The sequence below is a fragment of the Oratosquilla oratoria genome, chromosome 37 (assembly GCF_046742065.1).
Source record: "Oratosquilla oratoria isolate Oo_2021 chromosome 37, ASM4674206v1, whole genome shotgun sequence".
Classification (NCBI taxonomy): Eukaryota; Metazoa; Arthropoda; class Malacostraca; order Stomatopoda; family Squillidae; genus Oratosquilla; species Oratosquilla oratoria.
The window spans coordinates 32,895,977-32,909,477 of NC_134813.1; the positions used below are offsets into that span (position 1 = coordinate 32,895,977).

The window sequence follows — 13,501 nt, forward strand, 5'->3', positions numbered from 1 at the left end:
GCACCATATTCTTGTCAACATAGACCGTGAATTTATGATCGGAGTTTATGTAGACAACAATACCCTTAAAAAAAGAAGAATATATATATATATATATATATATATATATATATATATATATATATATATATATATATATATATATATATATATATATATATATATATATATTTCCGTTGCTCATTGCAGACGACCATGACTCATGGAAAACGCCCAACAGTAGAACTGAACAACGATCCGGGAAAAAAAAGGCATACTTTTTTCTTACATCCCAGCACGCACCAAAGGCCTAGCAATGAAAACGAACGAGAAACCAAAATATCTAAGATCAGTGTGAAGTACAAGTTTTGGAGAAAAGAGATTACATAAGAACATAAGAATAAAGGAGACTGCAAGAGACCATAAGGCCTACACTAGGCAGTTCCGTATCCATCACCACCTGTCATCCCCATCCATAAAGTTGTCTAATCGTTTCTTAAAACAACTGATAGATTCAGCGCTTACTACATGGTTACTAAGTTTATTCCATTCATCGACCAACCTATTAGTAAACCAATTATTGCCTATTTTCTTCTTTAATCTAAATTTGTCCAGTTTATACCCATTACTGCGAGTCCTGCCCTGTTGTTTTATTGTGATGACCTTGTTTGCATCACCCTTGTTATAGCCTTTGATCCACTTGAACACCTCTATTAGATCACCCCGCACTCTCCGGGGTCATCTATATTGTATATTTGAATAACTAATATACATTATAGAAACAACTTGTAACGTCCACATCTAAATACGCCTCCACAACATGGCACCAAACTCTCAAACAAGATCCTTTTTACAAACAACACTACACAAAGATTAAGTATGAGTAGTAACCGGATGGACCAAAACCATAACACAGGATATCAACAATCAGAAAGAAATAAAATTCTAAGAACGACTCTTGAGTATGAAAGTCACACAATATACTGGTAAAGCCATTAAATCCACCCATTTGTTTCACCACGTAAAAAAAAAAAAAAAAAAAAAAATATATATATATATATATATATATAAATTTATATATATATACATATATATATATGTACATACATATATATACATACATGTATATATATATATATATATATATATATATATATATATATATATATATATATATATACAGTATATATATAATGATAAAAATATGTAATAATAATAATAATAATAATAATAATGATAATAATAATAATAATAATAATAATAATAATAATAATAATAATAATAATAAATAAATAATTCATGTATGCAATCTAATTAGGTGAAGGTAGTCGACACCAAGCACTCTTTTCAATTCTCACAGCCTCTCTTTTATTTTCTATCAATCTAATGGTTAATATTTGCATGACTAATTAGGTTAGTTCTAGTTTACTTTGCATTGTCTCTTTATATTCTATTTATCTTTATATTTTTCTTAGTGTTTTGCCATCTAATTGGTATGTATTAATGCTAGGGAAATGAAATTTAACATTATAAATAAATTATTTTACTTCATAAAGAGTAAAAACGGTAATACAGAGGGGACCGCCGGCTTCACATTGCTGCAAATACATTCGTTATTGTTTCATAAATTCTGGTTGGCTCCATATTATTTTTTTCACCTTAGGAATAATCACACTTTTCTAAACCCAAGCCTGTGTATGAGATAGCGAGCAAACATATCTTTAAATCCCGTTTATGAATGCGATATTCTTGTAAATTATCTTATTTTAACCCTAGAATATTTTATTCGATAAGGTGGGAGGTCATTCTCCAAAAGTTTGCTATTTTCCTTCCCTCCCAAGTTGTCTGTTCGATATCGATTAACTTTGTGAGGACAAAGGTCCCGTTCGATTCTCAACCACTATTGCAACATGCAACATGGGGGCAGATGTGACAGGTATTACCTAAACTTAGTGCATTCTAACGCAATTTTCTCCTTGAAAATTTCACTCTCAAGTGGAACGTAAATTCCCGACTACTGAATAAAATCGCCTGGAAATTACCATGAAATTTACAAGTCAGAAGGAAGTCGCTCATAAACGATCGCTGTCGGTTTGGGGTTAATCGGGGTATGTTTAATCATTAATTAGAAAAAATTAGGTTCTCTTAGATTTAAGAAGTAATACGATAGCATGACAGTAGTTATTGAATCTATACTAATCCGGTCACAATCCTTCATAAAAATCACCGTCGATTAAGGGTTAATCAGACGATCAAACTTTATCCATTGTCATAATCCGTTAAAACTGGATGGTACGTTCTTAGTGTGAACCCAGAGGCTACGTTAAAATGATTACTGTTATACAGCACTTTGCATAATTGTATGGACAAAATACTGAAACAATCAAATGCAAATACAACTGTCGCAACCTGCCACCAAATGTAACCCAAATATGCGTACAATCATTCCTTCATTATGTTTTCCCCAACTATTGGAAAATAAGGAATCAAGTAGTATATAATTAACATTTGGCGACATTAAGATAGTCTTTTCTCTTATTTTCGGGACCAGCTGATTTCAAAGGCGATTAGAATTCAAAAGACAAGGGGTTTTCACTCCATCGCTTCGATCATCTATACGCGGAAAGAGAAAAATAGCAAGCATACCAACCGTAGCAATAAGGTGTGTGGATTTCTGGATTCTCTACATTGTTTGTCGAAGAAGAAACCCCGGATGAAAATATTCACAGTCTAAATGAAATATAATTATATGAAATATTATCAGACATCATTTACTTATTCAAAGTGGAAGAATAGATAAATTACTTATAGGAAATCGTAGATGTTGCTTGTCCAGCTACGAACATGAAGTCAGTTGGCGAGCCTGTGTAGTCCGACCAAGACGTGAAAGGAGTGGTGTCAGGCCCAATGAGAAACTATCAAGTTCTTTAGCGCTTTAGCTTAGCTTTTTGACTTTTGTATTGCCAAAAGAGAGGAAAGACATCATGTCGTCTCTAGCAAGTGTGAGAGAGTTTGTTGTAGGAGGAAAGTACCGTTTAGTGAGGAAAATAGGCAGTGGCAGTTTCGGGGATATCTATCTCGGCATTAACATCACAAATGGAGAGGTGAGTTGCATCAGCTGTTTTGTATTTTTACAAGAAACAAGAGGTTGTAAAGACCCATCATGTGATCTATTCCATTTCGTTATTATAAGTTTTTTGGCGTATGAAATACGGGACTAGTAATTGTGGTTGTGACGGAGATGTGAAGAAATGGAATGGATCGTAGGACCTTGAGTCCAATATCAGCAATCGTATTTTACAAACTTTCATAGTTTATTCTTTGGTTTCCAGTAACTCTTTCATTATGAGAAATGCTAGTTTTATTCTAAATCAATCGAGTTAGAGTGGTATTGCCTGGAGGAATGAGAATTTTTTTAAAGTATCATTGAAGTGGTAAATATGGCAGTAGTCGTTTTGCTTTGTTTATGTGAGGATTGTCAAGTTGACCAATACCATACACCATACATTCGACCTATCAATTGCTGCAGAAGCAAAATTGAGTCGTAATACATCGAAAATCGCCAATAAATTCAAGACAAGAGCAGAAATTATTTTTTATTTGAAGAGGTAGATTGTTGTGTAAATTTTTTTCCTTATTTGTAGTCTAATGCATTGTGATTATCTTGTTTCTGCTGTTTATATTTCTAATTTGTAAGCTTATTGTTACGTATGTACAACAACATTACCTAAGTTTATTTTTATAAGAGATGATATTTAGGTAAATTAAGACTGGTATTGCCGCAATCTCATGGGTTTGGGGGCCTTTCATTAACAAAGACAAAAGAATGAAAATTTATTGGGACATCAAAGTTTAGCAGGGAATAAGCACTTTCTTAGAACTTTGCCACAATAGATATTTATTAAAAAAAAAAAAAAAAAAAGCCAAAAGGTATGGATTGGCCATGCGGAAATAAGCCTCAGTTTTTCGTTTGTTAATATCAGTAAATAAACCATTGGTTAGGATTGGATAGCAATTGCCAAGTGTTGGCTATGGTTTTCAAAATTTGAGATGTTTAAAGATGGCAGCTACTACCAGTTTGGTAAGATTCCAGAGTCACGCAAGCATGGATATTTAACACGAAACTTGCATTGTCCAATAGCTCCTAGCTTAATTTAACTTAATGTAACCACTCCATTAAATAGAAATAGATCTTTCAAGTTTAAGAAAGAAAAGTGTATAATATGTTTGGGTGATACTGGAATAGAACTGGCATTTTTGACCGAGAAAACACCATTTGGGAACAAAGTCATCATTGATTCTAAATAATTCATTATTGATTCTAAATAATTTTGGTTGGAACTTTTTAATTGAAGGCTTTGTCTTTAAATTGTGTTTTCTCGGCCAAGAATTTGATATGTGACTATAGATTGTCAGTCTTTTGTCATAATGATACATGGTATTTTGTGTAACTAGCAGTGATGGTATTACTTCCTTAATTTACCAGTATTATTATAGATGTCTTACCAGTGTTATTATAGATGTCTTACCAGTGTTATTGTAGATCTATTACCAGTTTATAGTTTCAGTTTGTTCTTGTCAAAATTAATTTTTCTAGGGTTTTTCAAAGGTTCCATTGTAACAATCCCTAGACAACAATGCAATATATCTTCCTGAGTGAATTATACATACTGTCCCACCTGGAGGCTGTTGCTGGTTACCTGAAGGTCACGCAGGTCTTCTACTAGAGACCAGTGGCCACAGATTGATTGATCGCCAATGAAGTTTGCTCAGGCTGATCGATATTAAGCACATTTTGCCAATAATCCATTTTCTCAACCTGTTAGTTCTACTGAACTGCGTGGTCAGAGGTGTCACCTTGTGACAAATATCATTCTGACTGGTGCTTGAAGTGTCCTGTAGAGCAGTTATTCCTTTGATTTCTCATGAGATGCAGTTAGACAGTCATATTGTCTTGTTCCCAAAGTAGTATTCCAGCTCTTCCTTTCAGTCCATATCACAGCTGTGACCTCTATGACATGACAGGGCCTAACTTAATGAGCTTGCAAAGTACTCTGGGATTTTTAACGAGTATTACCATATATACATATTGTACATATACATTTACATCTCATTTCCAAGAAATGAGGTTTTAGTCACTTAATCTTTCTGAATAATTACATGCCTTTAAGTTTTCACTGTTGTAAACTTTTGGATTGTATCTCTCACAAACCTCCATTAACAAGGAATAGCCCAGCTTTGCTAAAGCAAGACTTAGAGTTAATGTAATATAATCCCATGATCTGAATGGCCTTATGATCCAGCATGATCTTTGAAAAAAATCTTACTACATTTATTGTATGCTCTCCAAAGTCACAGTATGCTGAAACATAACCCCGAGGTTCTGAGCTTTGATTTGTGGCATTTTGTGCCAGCTGGAGACCGTCCAAGGATTACATTCTTTTGAACAAGTATAGTTAATTAAATGAATTTTTTTTTTTTCAAAGTCATGTCATAAAAGGTTACATGATGAGAGAGTATTGTTCAGAAGAACCTTGTGTTGTGAGCAAAGCAGATTATGTTGTTTATATTAACATTAATGACAAATGTAAGAGCAAGGAAATCGCTTATCTCGGTATAATCCTTCATGGTACAGAGTTAAGTGTATTGCTTATTCTGTTTTCATGTTTGAGGGTTATGATGACTTTCTGTTCATTTAGATTCTTGCTCTTCATGATCTTACTTCCCTTGAGATCACATAGTTTGTGTAATAGAATCCTTTGGTTTGCATTGTCAAGATTGTATTTAAGGTATTAAAAAGGGCAGAGAGGATTGGCCTTAAGCCAAGGCATGTGGTTTCATTAACGTGATCTTTGTCCTCCAGATTTTGAACATTTCCCAGGTTTCTTAAAGGAGTTTACATATGTGTGGTTTTAAAGATGCAGGGCAGTAATTTAGAGGCATTTTCTTATTTTCACTTTTGTATAGATACATTTGTACAAGCATGCATATATGAATGCATATCAAAAGAACTTTTCCCCTTATATAGATCCGAGTCAAAACATATATCCACTTCACACCCATGCACCACCCCTCCAATCATAGTGCCTCCTCCTTGAATGGTTAAACTACAATGTCAGAATTTGGATAGTTATTATTATTTTTTACCATAATTTTGCTATCCCTGATCTTTAACATAAAACAAGACTCATTTTCTCTCTGTCACTGTTACTATCTTGAATTGTGTAATTTTCCATTTCTTATTGGTTTTGTTTTTCAGTAGGCCAATTCATTCCACTTAATTGAAAAAGCTTCTCAGCTTTGGGGTGTTTGTTTTGTGACTTCGTTTTCCATCAGTATAATTTCTAGCATTGTAGCTTTGGACAGTGTTTGGTCATACTTATTGGTGCCAAGTTTTGGATATCATCTGCCTCACAGTCAGTTTTGGTGAATATAAGGTAAACTTAAAAGGTTTTCTCCCTATAATGTCTACTCCCGTACATTTTGAATATACAAGTTTCATTAACTGCTTCAATAGAAATCTGTGGGCTTTGGCCACTGTTCTCTACCCAAACAGTATTCTCAAAATTATGATCACAAACTAATGTTTCACCATTTCTAAGACTGTCTTCAACTAGCCTGATTAGATTGCAGGTGTGATTATTGTTTTCAACAGGACATGAAGTGGTTAAAGTAGTGTCATGTATAATTTTTTTTTCTTGTTTTTCACCTTACAAAGACTGATTCTTATGCACCATGTTCAACAGTTGCTTGCTGAGGACTGTCCACTAACCTGTGTTTTTCAGGTCAAGATTCCTTTAGGTGCTTATTGAATTTTCCCTTGCTGCTGCATAGCAATCTTAAGTTATAAAGGTTAGAATTCAACATATCTGGGTTGTACTTCATCTCAGTATGGATAATCATACCCGGTTCTGTATTGTTTAGTCTACTTATTTGAAAAGAATCTTGATGACCTTGGCTTATCCAGTTTTTCATCATTCTTTTCATCTGCCCTTGAACACAATTGTTGCCTTGGCTACTGGATAGCTGGAAAGAAACTGATGTGTTGCACCCCAAGCCATTTGCCTGACCAAGTCCATTGCATTGAACTTCACTAATAATTCTTGGTTTACCTAATGTACTGGATCATTCCTTCCCTTCTTAGGTACATATAGTGTCCATTGCTTTGAAGTTGTCTCCAGATTCATGTAACTAGTCAGTGGGTTATTAGCAATGTCAAGGTTCCTGGCCTTCCCAGTGTCCAAGTCATCTGTGTCTGATTCAGGGACACAAGCTTAGAACAAGCTCCTGCCTCCTGTGTGGTACTTGCTGGTTATCATCAGACAATTTTATTTACCTGTGTGGTACCCCTTCAGCAGAGAAAGGGCTCACATTCTTTTAGAATGCTGTGCTCATTTGAGATTCTCAGTTGCATTTGATCTAACAGAGTAACATGAGAAAAAATATGTACAACAGTGTTTGGGGAATTTTTTTTTTGTAATTTATCCATGCCTATAAGTCATCCATGATGGTGACCAGCCTTTTGTCTTTGAGATTCATGTTTTGAATATTGCTCCTTTGTATTCCTTTAAGCCCCAGTCGCACCAAGTTAAAGACCTGTTTCTGACCACCGTCAATGAAAGCACTTTCTTGTGGTTAGCGCCAGGCTATTTCATATTCATCTTCATGACAGGGAGGAGGGGGAGATTCATTCCAATTGGATCATTGTCTTGAATTCTTTTTATAAACAGAGGAACAGCACATATCAGCCAGGTTGCTGGTGGTCGGAAACAGGTCTTAAGCTTGGTGTGACTGGGCCCTTAGTTTATGTGGTATAAAAGAATAAATTCTTTTGATATTGAAACTTATGTGGTATGGCTTTTTGCCTTCTTACCTTAGCTTGGTGGCGCAGGCTCCTCTTTGTGGTTAATTGTTCTTTTGGGAAAGCTCAAAGTTTACTTCAGACAATTTGGCCTTAGGGCTTTATCAAAGAGAATAATAGATTTTCATTATACCCACATATAGGGCTTTATCAAAGAGAATAATAGATTTTCATTATACCTACATAAACCATTACATTGGAAGCTCACTGGCTGAGCGGGTTAGGGCGTTGTTACTTGCGGCAAAGGTCGAGGTGAGGGCGGTTCGAATCCTGCCACCAATGAAGTTGAACCAAGGGCATAGTTAATTAAATTCCATGCTACAAAGCCCTCTGTGAGGGGCACCATCCTAGCCTCCCGATAGAGGGGAGTGTGTGATGTTAAACCTTATCATCATCATACCATTACAGTGAAGGGGTCACAATACTTATCCACTCTGTGGCATTTTTATCATGTCTGGTGCTCTTGTAAGGTTGAAGCTCTCATCTTGTGTGAAGAGTCTATTAGAAAATTATAGGAAGTGGCATTTGACATATGAAATGTCCAAACATTATGAATTGTTTGTTTATTTCTGATGGAGTGATTTCATTTATACTTGATCTGTTGTCCCAGGTCTCTCTTCCAGGAGATCTTCACCTCCCCAGTAACCAGCAGAAGCCACTGAATTCGCCCATAAGTCATTCAAGAAATAGAAAATATTGTGTTTAGGTAAAGCTATGGTGGGCCAGTGCAGGATGAGGTGTTTTTGTGTTTTGTGTGGAGGTTAACAGAATTGCTAACAAGTTTTCATTTTACCATCGCAGGAGGTTGCGATTAAGCTGGAGGCAATGCGAGCGCGGCATCCTCAGCTCCTCTACGAGAGCAAAGTCTACAAAATTCTTCAAGGGGGAGTTGGCATCCCTCATATAAGGTATGTAAATGTACTCTTTGAGTCATGGGGCACATGTTTAAGCTAAATACCTATCATTAGACTATACAATAATCTCTCTTCTATCCAGTTTGTTGTTTTTTAATTGAATTTACTACTATCCAAAGGACAAGAATAAAATTTCTATACATGCAGTATGAGTGTCTTCATGGCAGCCACAAATCAGTGAACACTGACGAGTCTTCACTAGTAGTTCCAAAGGGCATTAGCTGATGGTGTGGGTAGTGACAACATCTTGCATCATGTATTCAAATGATGCAAAAGTAAAAACTTGGATTTCTTATCCCTGACATGCACAAAAGTAGTGAATGTAATAAGCTATTTTACAGCAAGATGAGGCTTATAGTTTTATATTCTACATTCCAGAATTTAAATAAATGCATGAAGAATTGCATGGTATTAATACTGTATATAATTTTATATATATATATATATATATATACACATACATACATACATACATACATATATACACACACACACACACTAGTAATCCTCACAGCTGATGTGAATGTGTCTGAGAGCATGGTTAATTGTGACCCTTCTCAACCATTAATGTAATGTGTAGTCAGTGTAATGATGTGATTGAATGTTGATAACTGATGTGTATGTAACCATATACTATCGCCACAGTTACTGAAATACAAAAAATTACACAGCTGTAGATGTGTACATCATGTTTAATTTTTTCATTTGTTATTACATTTGCTATTTGAAAACAAAACAATCCTTGTAATTTGATGTTTTCCATTCTAAAGTACAAGTAAATGCATGAAAGGAAATTGGCACCAATGTGACTCGTCTTTGCCATTAACATAATGCTGTATGTCGTTTTGAAGTACCACTAATTGAATGTGACACACTGCTGCATATACAGTTATGTTATCTCTGGTTATTTACAAGCAACCACCACTAAGAAGTGAAAAAATTGCTTACAGTTATGTTATCTCTGGTTATTTACAAGCAACCACCACTAAGAAGTGAAAAAATCGCTACCATAATTGGACATGGTCTTGAAATATGCTTGTGTAAAGTACATGCACATACCAAAGGCTTTTTCCCCCTTACAAGGGAGGTAGCCAAAATACAAAGGCATAAAATCCACTCCCATCCACCCCTCTCCCTCCCTTTTATCTTGCCTCCTGGATGATGGGTTATCCCTGTGTCTTGCCCACTGCCCTGGGTCAGAAGCAGTGTTGCAAGACACAACACATCCACAGCAAGGCCACTTCATTAAATTGATGATCCCCCTCTCCATCCCCTCATGCAGAAATAGAGAAGATGGGGAGAAATCCCTTCAGGCTGTGTGAAAAATAAGTTAATGCAGCCCAAAGGGATTTCTCCCCATGCTCTCCATTTCTGCATGAGGGTACAGAGGGGGGTTGCTGATTTAATGAAGTGGCCTTGCTGGGGATGTGCTGTGTCTTGTGACATTGCTTCTGGCCAAGTGCAGTGGGCGAGATTCAAGGCTGACCCATCATCCTGGAGGAGACAAGATAAGAGGGAGGGAGCAGGGTGGATGGGAGTGGAGTATATTGTGATGGAATTCCAGGGAGTGAATATTATGCCTTTGTTATTTTGGCTACCTAGTGGGGAAAAGCCTTTGGTATCTGTATGTATGTATTTTACACAACAAGCATATTTCAAGACCATGCCCAATTATGGTAGCGAGTTTTTTGCTTGTTAGTGTTTGTAAATAACCATAGAGATAACATGACTGTAAAGTACATGTTTTTATTGATTTTTATATTTATTTTATTTGTTTATCTAACTTTATTTATGTCGAGTGCAGGCCCTAGGAGATGGCACTTGGTCTTGAGACCCGACCTAATTATTCAATTCGGACTATTTTATTTACCCACCACTTTTCCTTGCAAGGCGAGCCAGCATTTAACACTCCTTATCCTACTCCCATCTCCTACACCCACACCTTCCTCCCCTTCCTCCCTACTCTTTCTGTGCAAGGTTTGAATAAGATTTATTGCAGTAAATAGTTTCATGTTTAATTTGGTTATTGAACATGTGCTTTTCAATTTGTCGTCGTTATTTCTTAGACTATCTGGCTGAGTAGTCCAGTCTCCCTAAGGAACGCCACGGCTGAAACAAGGTTTTCCCACAAATCCTTTATAGTGTATATTGTGTTGTTGGCATGCGTGATTATGTATAATGCAGTCTTCCATAATCTGTTCTATAGTATGGAGTGAAATGTTGCATCCTGGACAGTTATCTGCAATACCGGTCAGCCAGCCTCTAGCTTAGAAGGGCTGGATGGTTGCACCACAGTCTTGCCTGGTAGACTGTCCTTACAAAGGAAATGGAATTCAGAGGGATGGATGTCAGGGAGTCTGGCATGCAGCAATGTGTTGTCTTTCAGTTTGTTGATGGAGCAGTGAATGATGTGATTGTGGATATGTTTCCGGAGGCTGGTGGATGTGTAGGAAGAGAAGCAAGTATTTGTTTGTGATATAGGTATTTGGGTGTTGTTTTGGTGTTTCTTGGTGTGTGTGGGTGTTCTGTTATGTAGTGTAGTGGGTGTGCTGTGTTTGTGTACCTCTCATGTCTAAGATGATCCTTGAATTTGAGGACTTTTGTTTCATAGTGTAGATGGTCTATAGGTGTTGTATTATTGCAGCCTGTAATTGTGTTTAGAGCTTTGTTTTGTATGGTCTGAAGGGTGTTGAAGTATGTGTCAGTGAGATTGGGGGTCCATGCAGGGCTCACATAATTCATTACTGAGTGTATGCGTTGTTTGTATAATGTATTTGTTTTGTCCAAATGTTGTACCTGTAGTTGATTTCAGTGCATTTAGTCTTTTATGTTTGTGATGAGTTGTTTGAATGACATGGATGTATTGAATGTTATGCCAAGAGTCGTGGGTGTGGGTGTGATATGAGAGTGTTGTTGATTTAGAGGTGTGGTATGTATTTGTTCTGTTGTTCATTTGGTGAGAAGTGTTGCTATAGATTTGGTTGGAGCTATTTTGAGTATTTGTAGTGAACCAGATGTTGAGTGTGTTTAGGTATGGTTGTAGTATTTCTGCTGCTTTGTCTGCATTACGGTGTACATGTAATTGTCATTTGCGTAGGAAGAGATTTGTATTTGTGAGGTGTCAGGTGTGGGTATATCATACAGGTATAGATTAAAGAGTGTGTGGGATTGAACTGAGCCCTGTGGTGCTCCATTATTACTGTTTCTGGTGTCTGATGATTGGCCATTATATGATGCATCGGCATTTCTACCAGCCAGATAATTGGCCAGCCTTTTTTGTATTATTGTGCATGTTTGTGTTATATATTTTGTTTGTAAGATGACAGTGGGTGGCATTAAAAGCTTTATTAATGTCTAGTGTTATGAGAAGTGTTCTATGATTGGGCCTTACTGCATTCTGCCATGTAAATCTCTTTGTGAGTTTTATCAAAAGAGTGTTCGTGGAATGTAGTGGTAAAAAAAATTTTTGTGACTCAGTAAGAGGGTTATGTTGTGTGATGAGTTGTAGTACAAGGCATTCTATGACCTTGGAGGGGGTGCAGAGAAGCGTGATTGGGCAGTGTGATGTTGGAAATGTTGGGTTTGGGGATGGTAATGGTTTTCCATGCTTCCAAATGTTGGGTATAGTGTTATATGAATAGCTGTAGTTTGCATTGTTGGTGAGTGCATACATGTCATTTGATTCAGTGTGTTTTAGGTATATGTAACTTATGTGGTCAAGGCCACAGGTGGATGAGTGCTTGAGATTATGTATTACATTCTTCATCTGGGTCTGTGTGGAAGTCTTTCTTACGTCAAATAATGCGTTGGTTGTCAGGATGAGGGGTGAGATGGCTTGTCTGTCCAAAAAGACTTATGAATGTTTACTTTTCTGTTTGAGGGTAAATTGACTGTCATGGTTATTGCTGTGTGAGAGTGTGTCATGTTACTGTTGGATAGTATAATGCTGTTGAGTGTTTTATACAATTTACTGAATGGTGTTTGTTTTGTGATTGTGTTGACAAAATTTTGCTAATTTTGTTTTCTGTTTGTATTTGTTGTTTATCTCAGTTTGATGTTTATTTGGTCTGCTATGTTATGAGGGATATGTATGAGTGTATTGTGTTTAAGTGTTGTCTGAGGAGGCCTTAGATTTCTGGTAAGAAGTTGGGGTTGTGTGATTTTCTGTTGCCCCTGGGGATGTATTTCTTGTCTGTGTTTTGTATGATTGTATTAAAAGTGTGCACAGTAGTGCTTATGTTTGATTGGTGTACTGTTTTGTGTCTCAAAATGTTGTTCTGTCTCTTCGGTAAAAATTTTCCCAGTTTGCTCTCTTGTAATTGGTGTACATGTACTTGTGGCCAACTGGTTTGCTTTGGGTTTCAGTGGTGATGAGAATTGGAAGGTGGTTGGATCCAAGGGCTCCATCCACTTTCCATGGAGTTGTTCGTGTTCTGATTACACAGGGGGAACAGAAGGTAATATCAGGAGAGGAGAGGGTGTAGAAGGTATGATTGGGGTATGTGTTCATGATTGGGGTATGTGTTCATGATTGTCAATGAGTTAAGTTGTGTTAGTATATCAAGCCCTCTATTCATGTTGGAGTTGTTGATATACTGTGCCAATGACTTGGTGTTAAAGTCACAACCCATGATAAGGTTAGGGATGGTGGCAATTTGATTAAGATAAGGCCTAAAGTTAGAACTGTGTGTGGGGTGGGTGATGTACATGTTAACCATTGTCATTGTGGACTCATTGCCTGTTTGGA

At 36.6% G+C, this 13,501-nt stretch overlaps 1 protein-coding gene across 2 annotated transcripts in view; it reads left to right on the forward strand.

The window, feature by feature from the left end:
- The first annotated feature begins 2,660 nt into the window (after positions 1–2,660).
- Positions 2,661–13,501, forward strand: part of LOC143019631 (casein kinase I) — a 33,083-nt gene continuing 22,242 nt past the window's right edge. Inside the window, exons 1-2 of one of the 2 annotated variants that reach the window (XM_076175445.1) lie at positions 2,661–3,083; positions 8,642–8,748. In XM_076175445.1, the coding sequence (XP_076031560.1) occupies positions 2,964–3,083; positions 8,642–8,748 (227 nt within the window). In that variant the 5' untranslated portion in view covers positions 2,661–2,963. The remainder of the gene's footprint in view (positions 3,084–8,641; positions 8,749–13,501) is intronic. The other variant, XM_076175446.1, reaches the window with a different exon arrangement.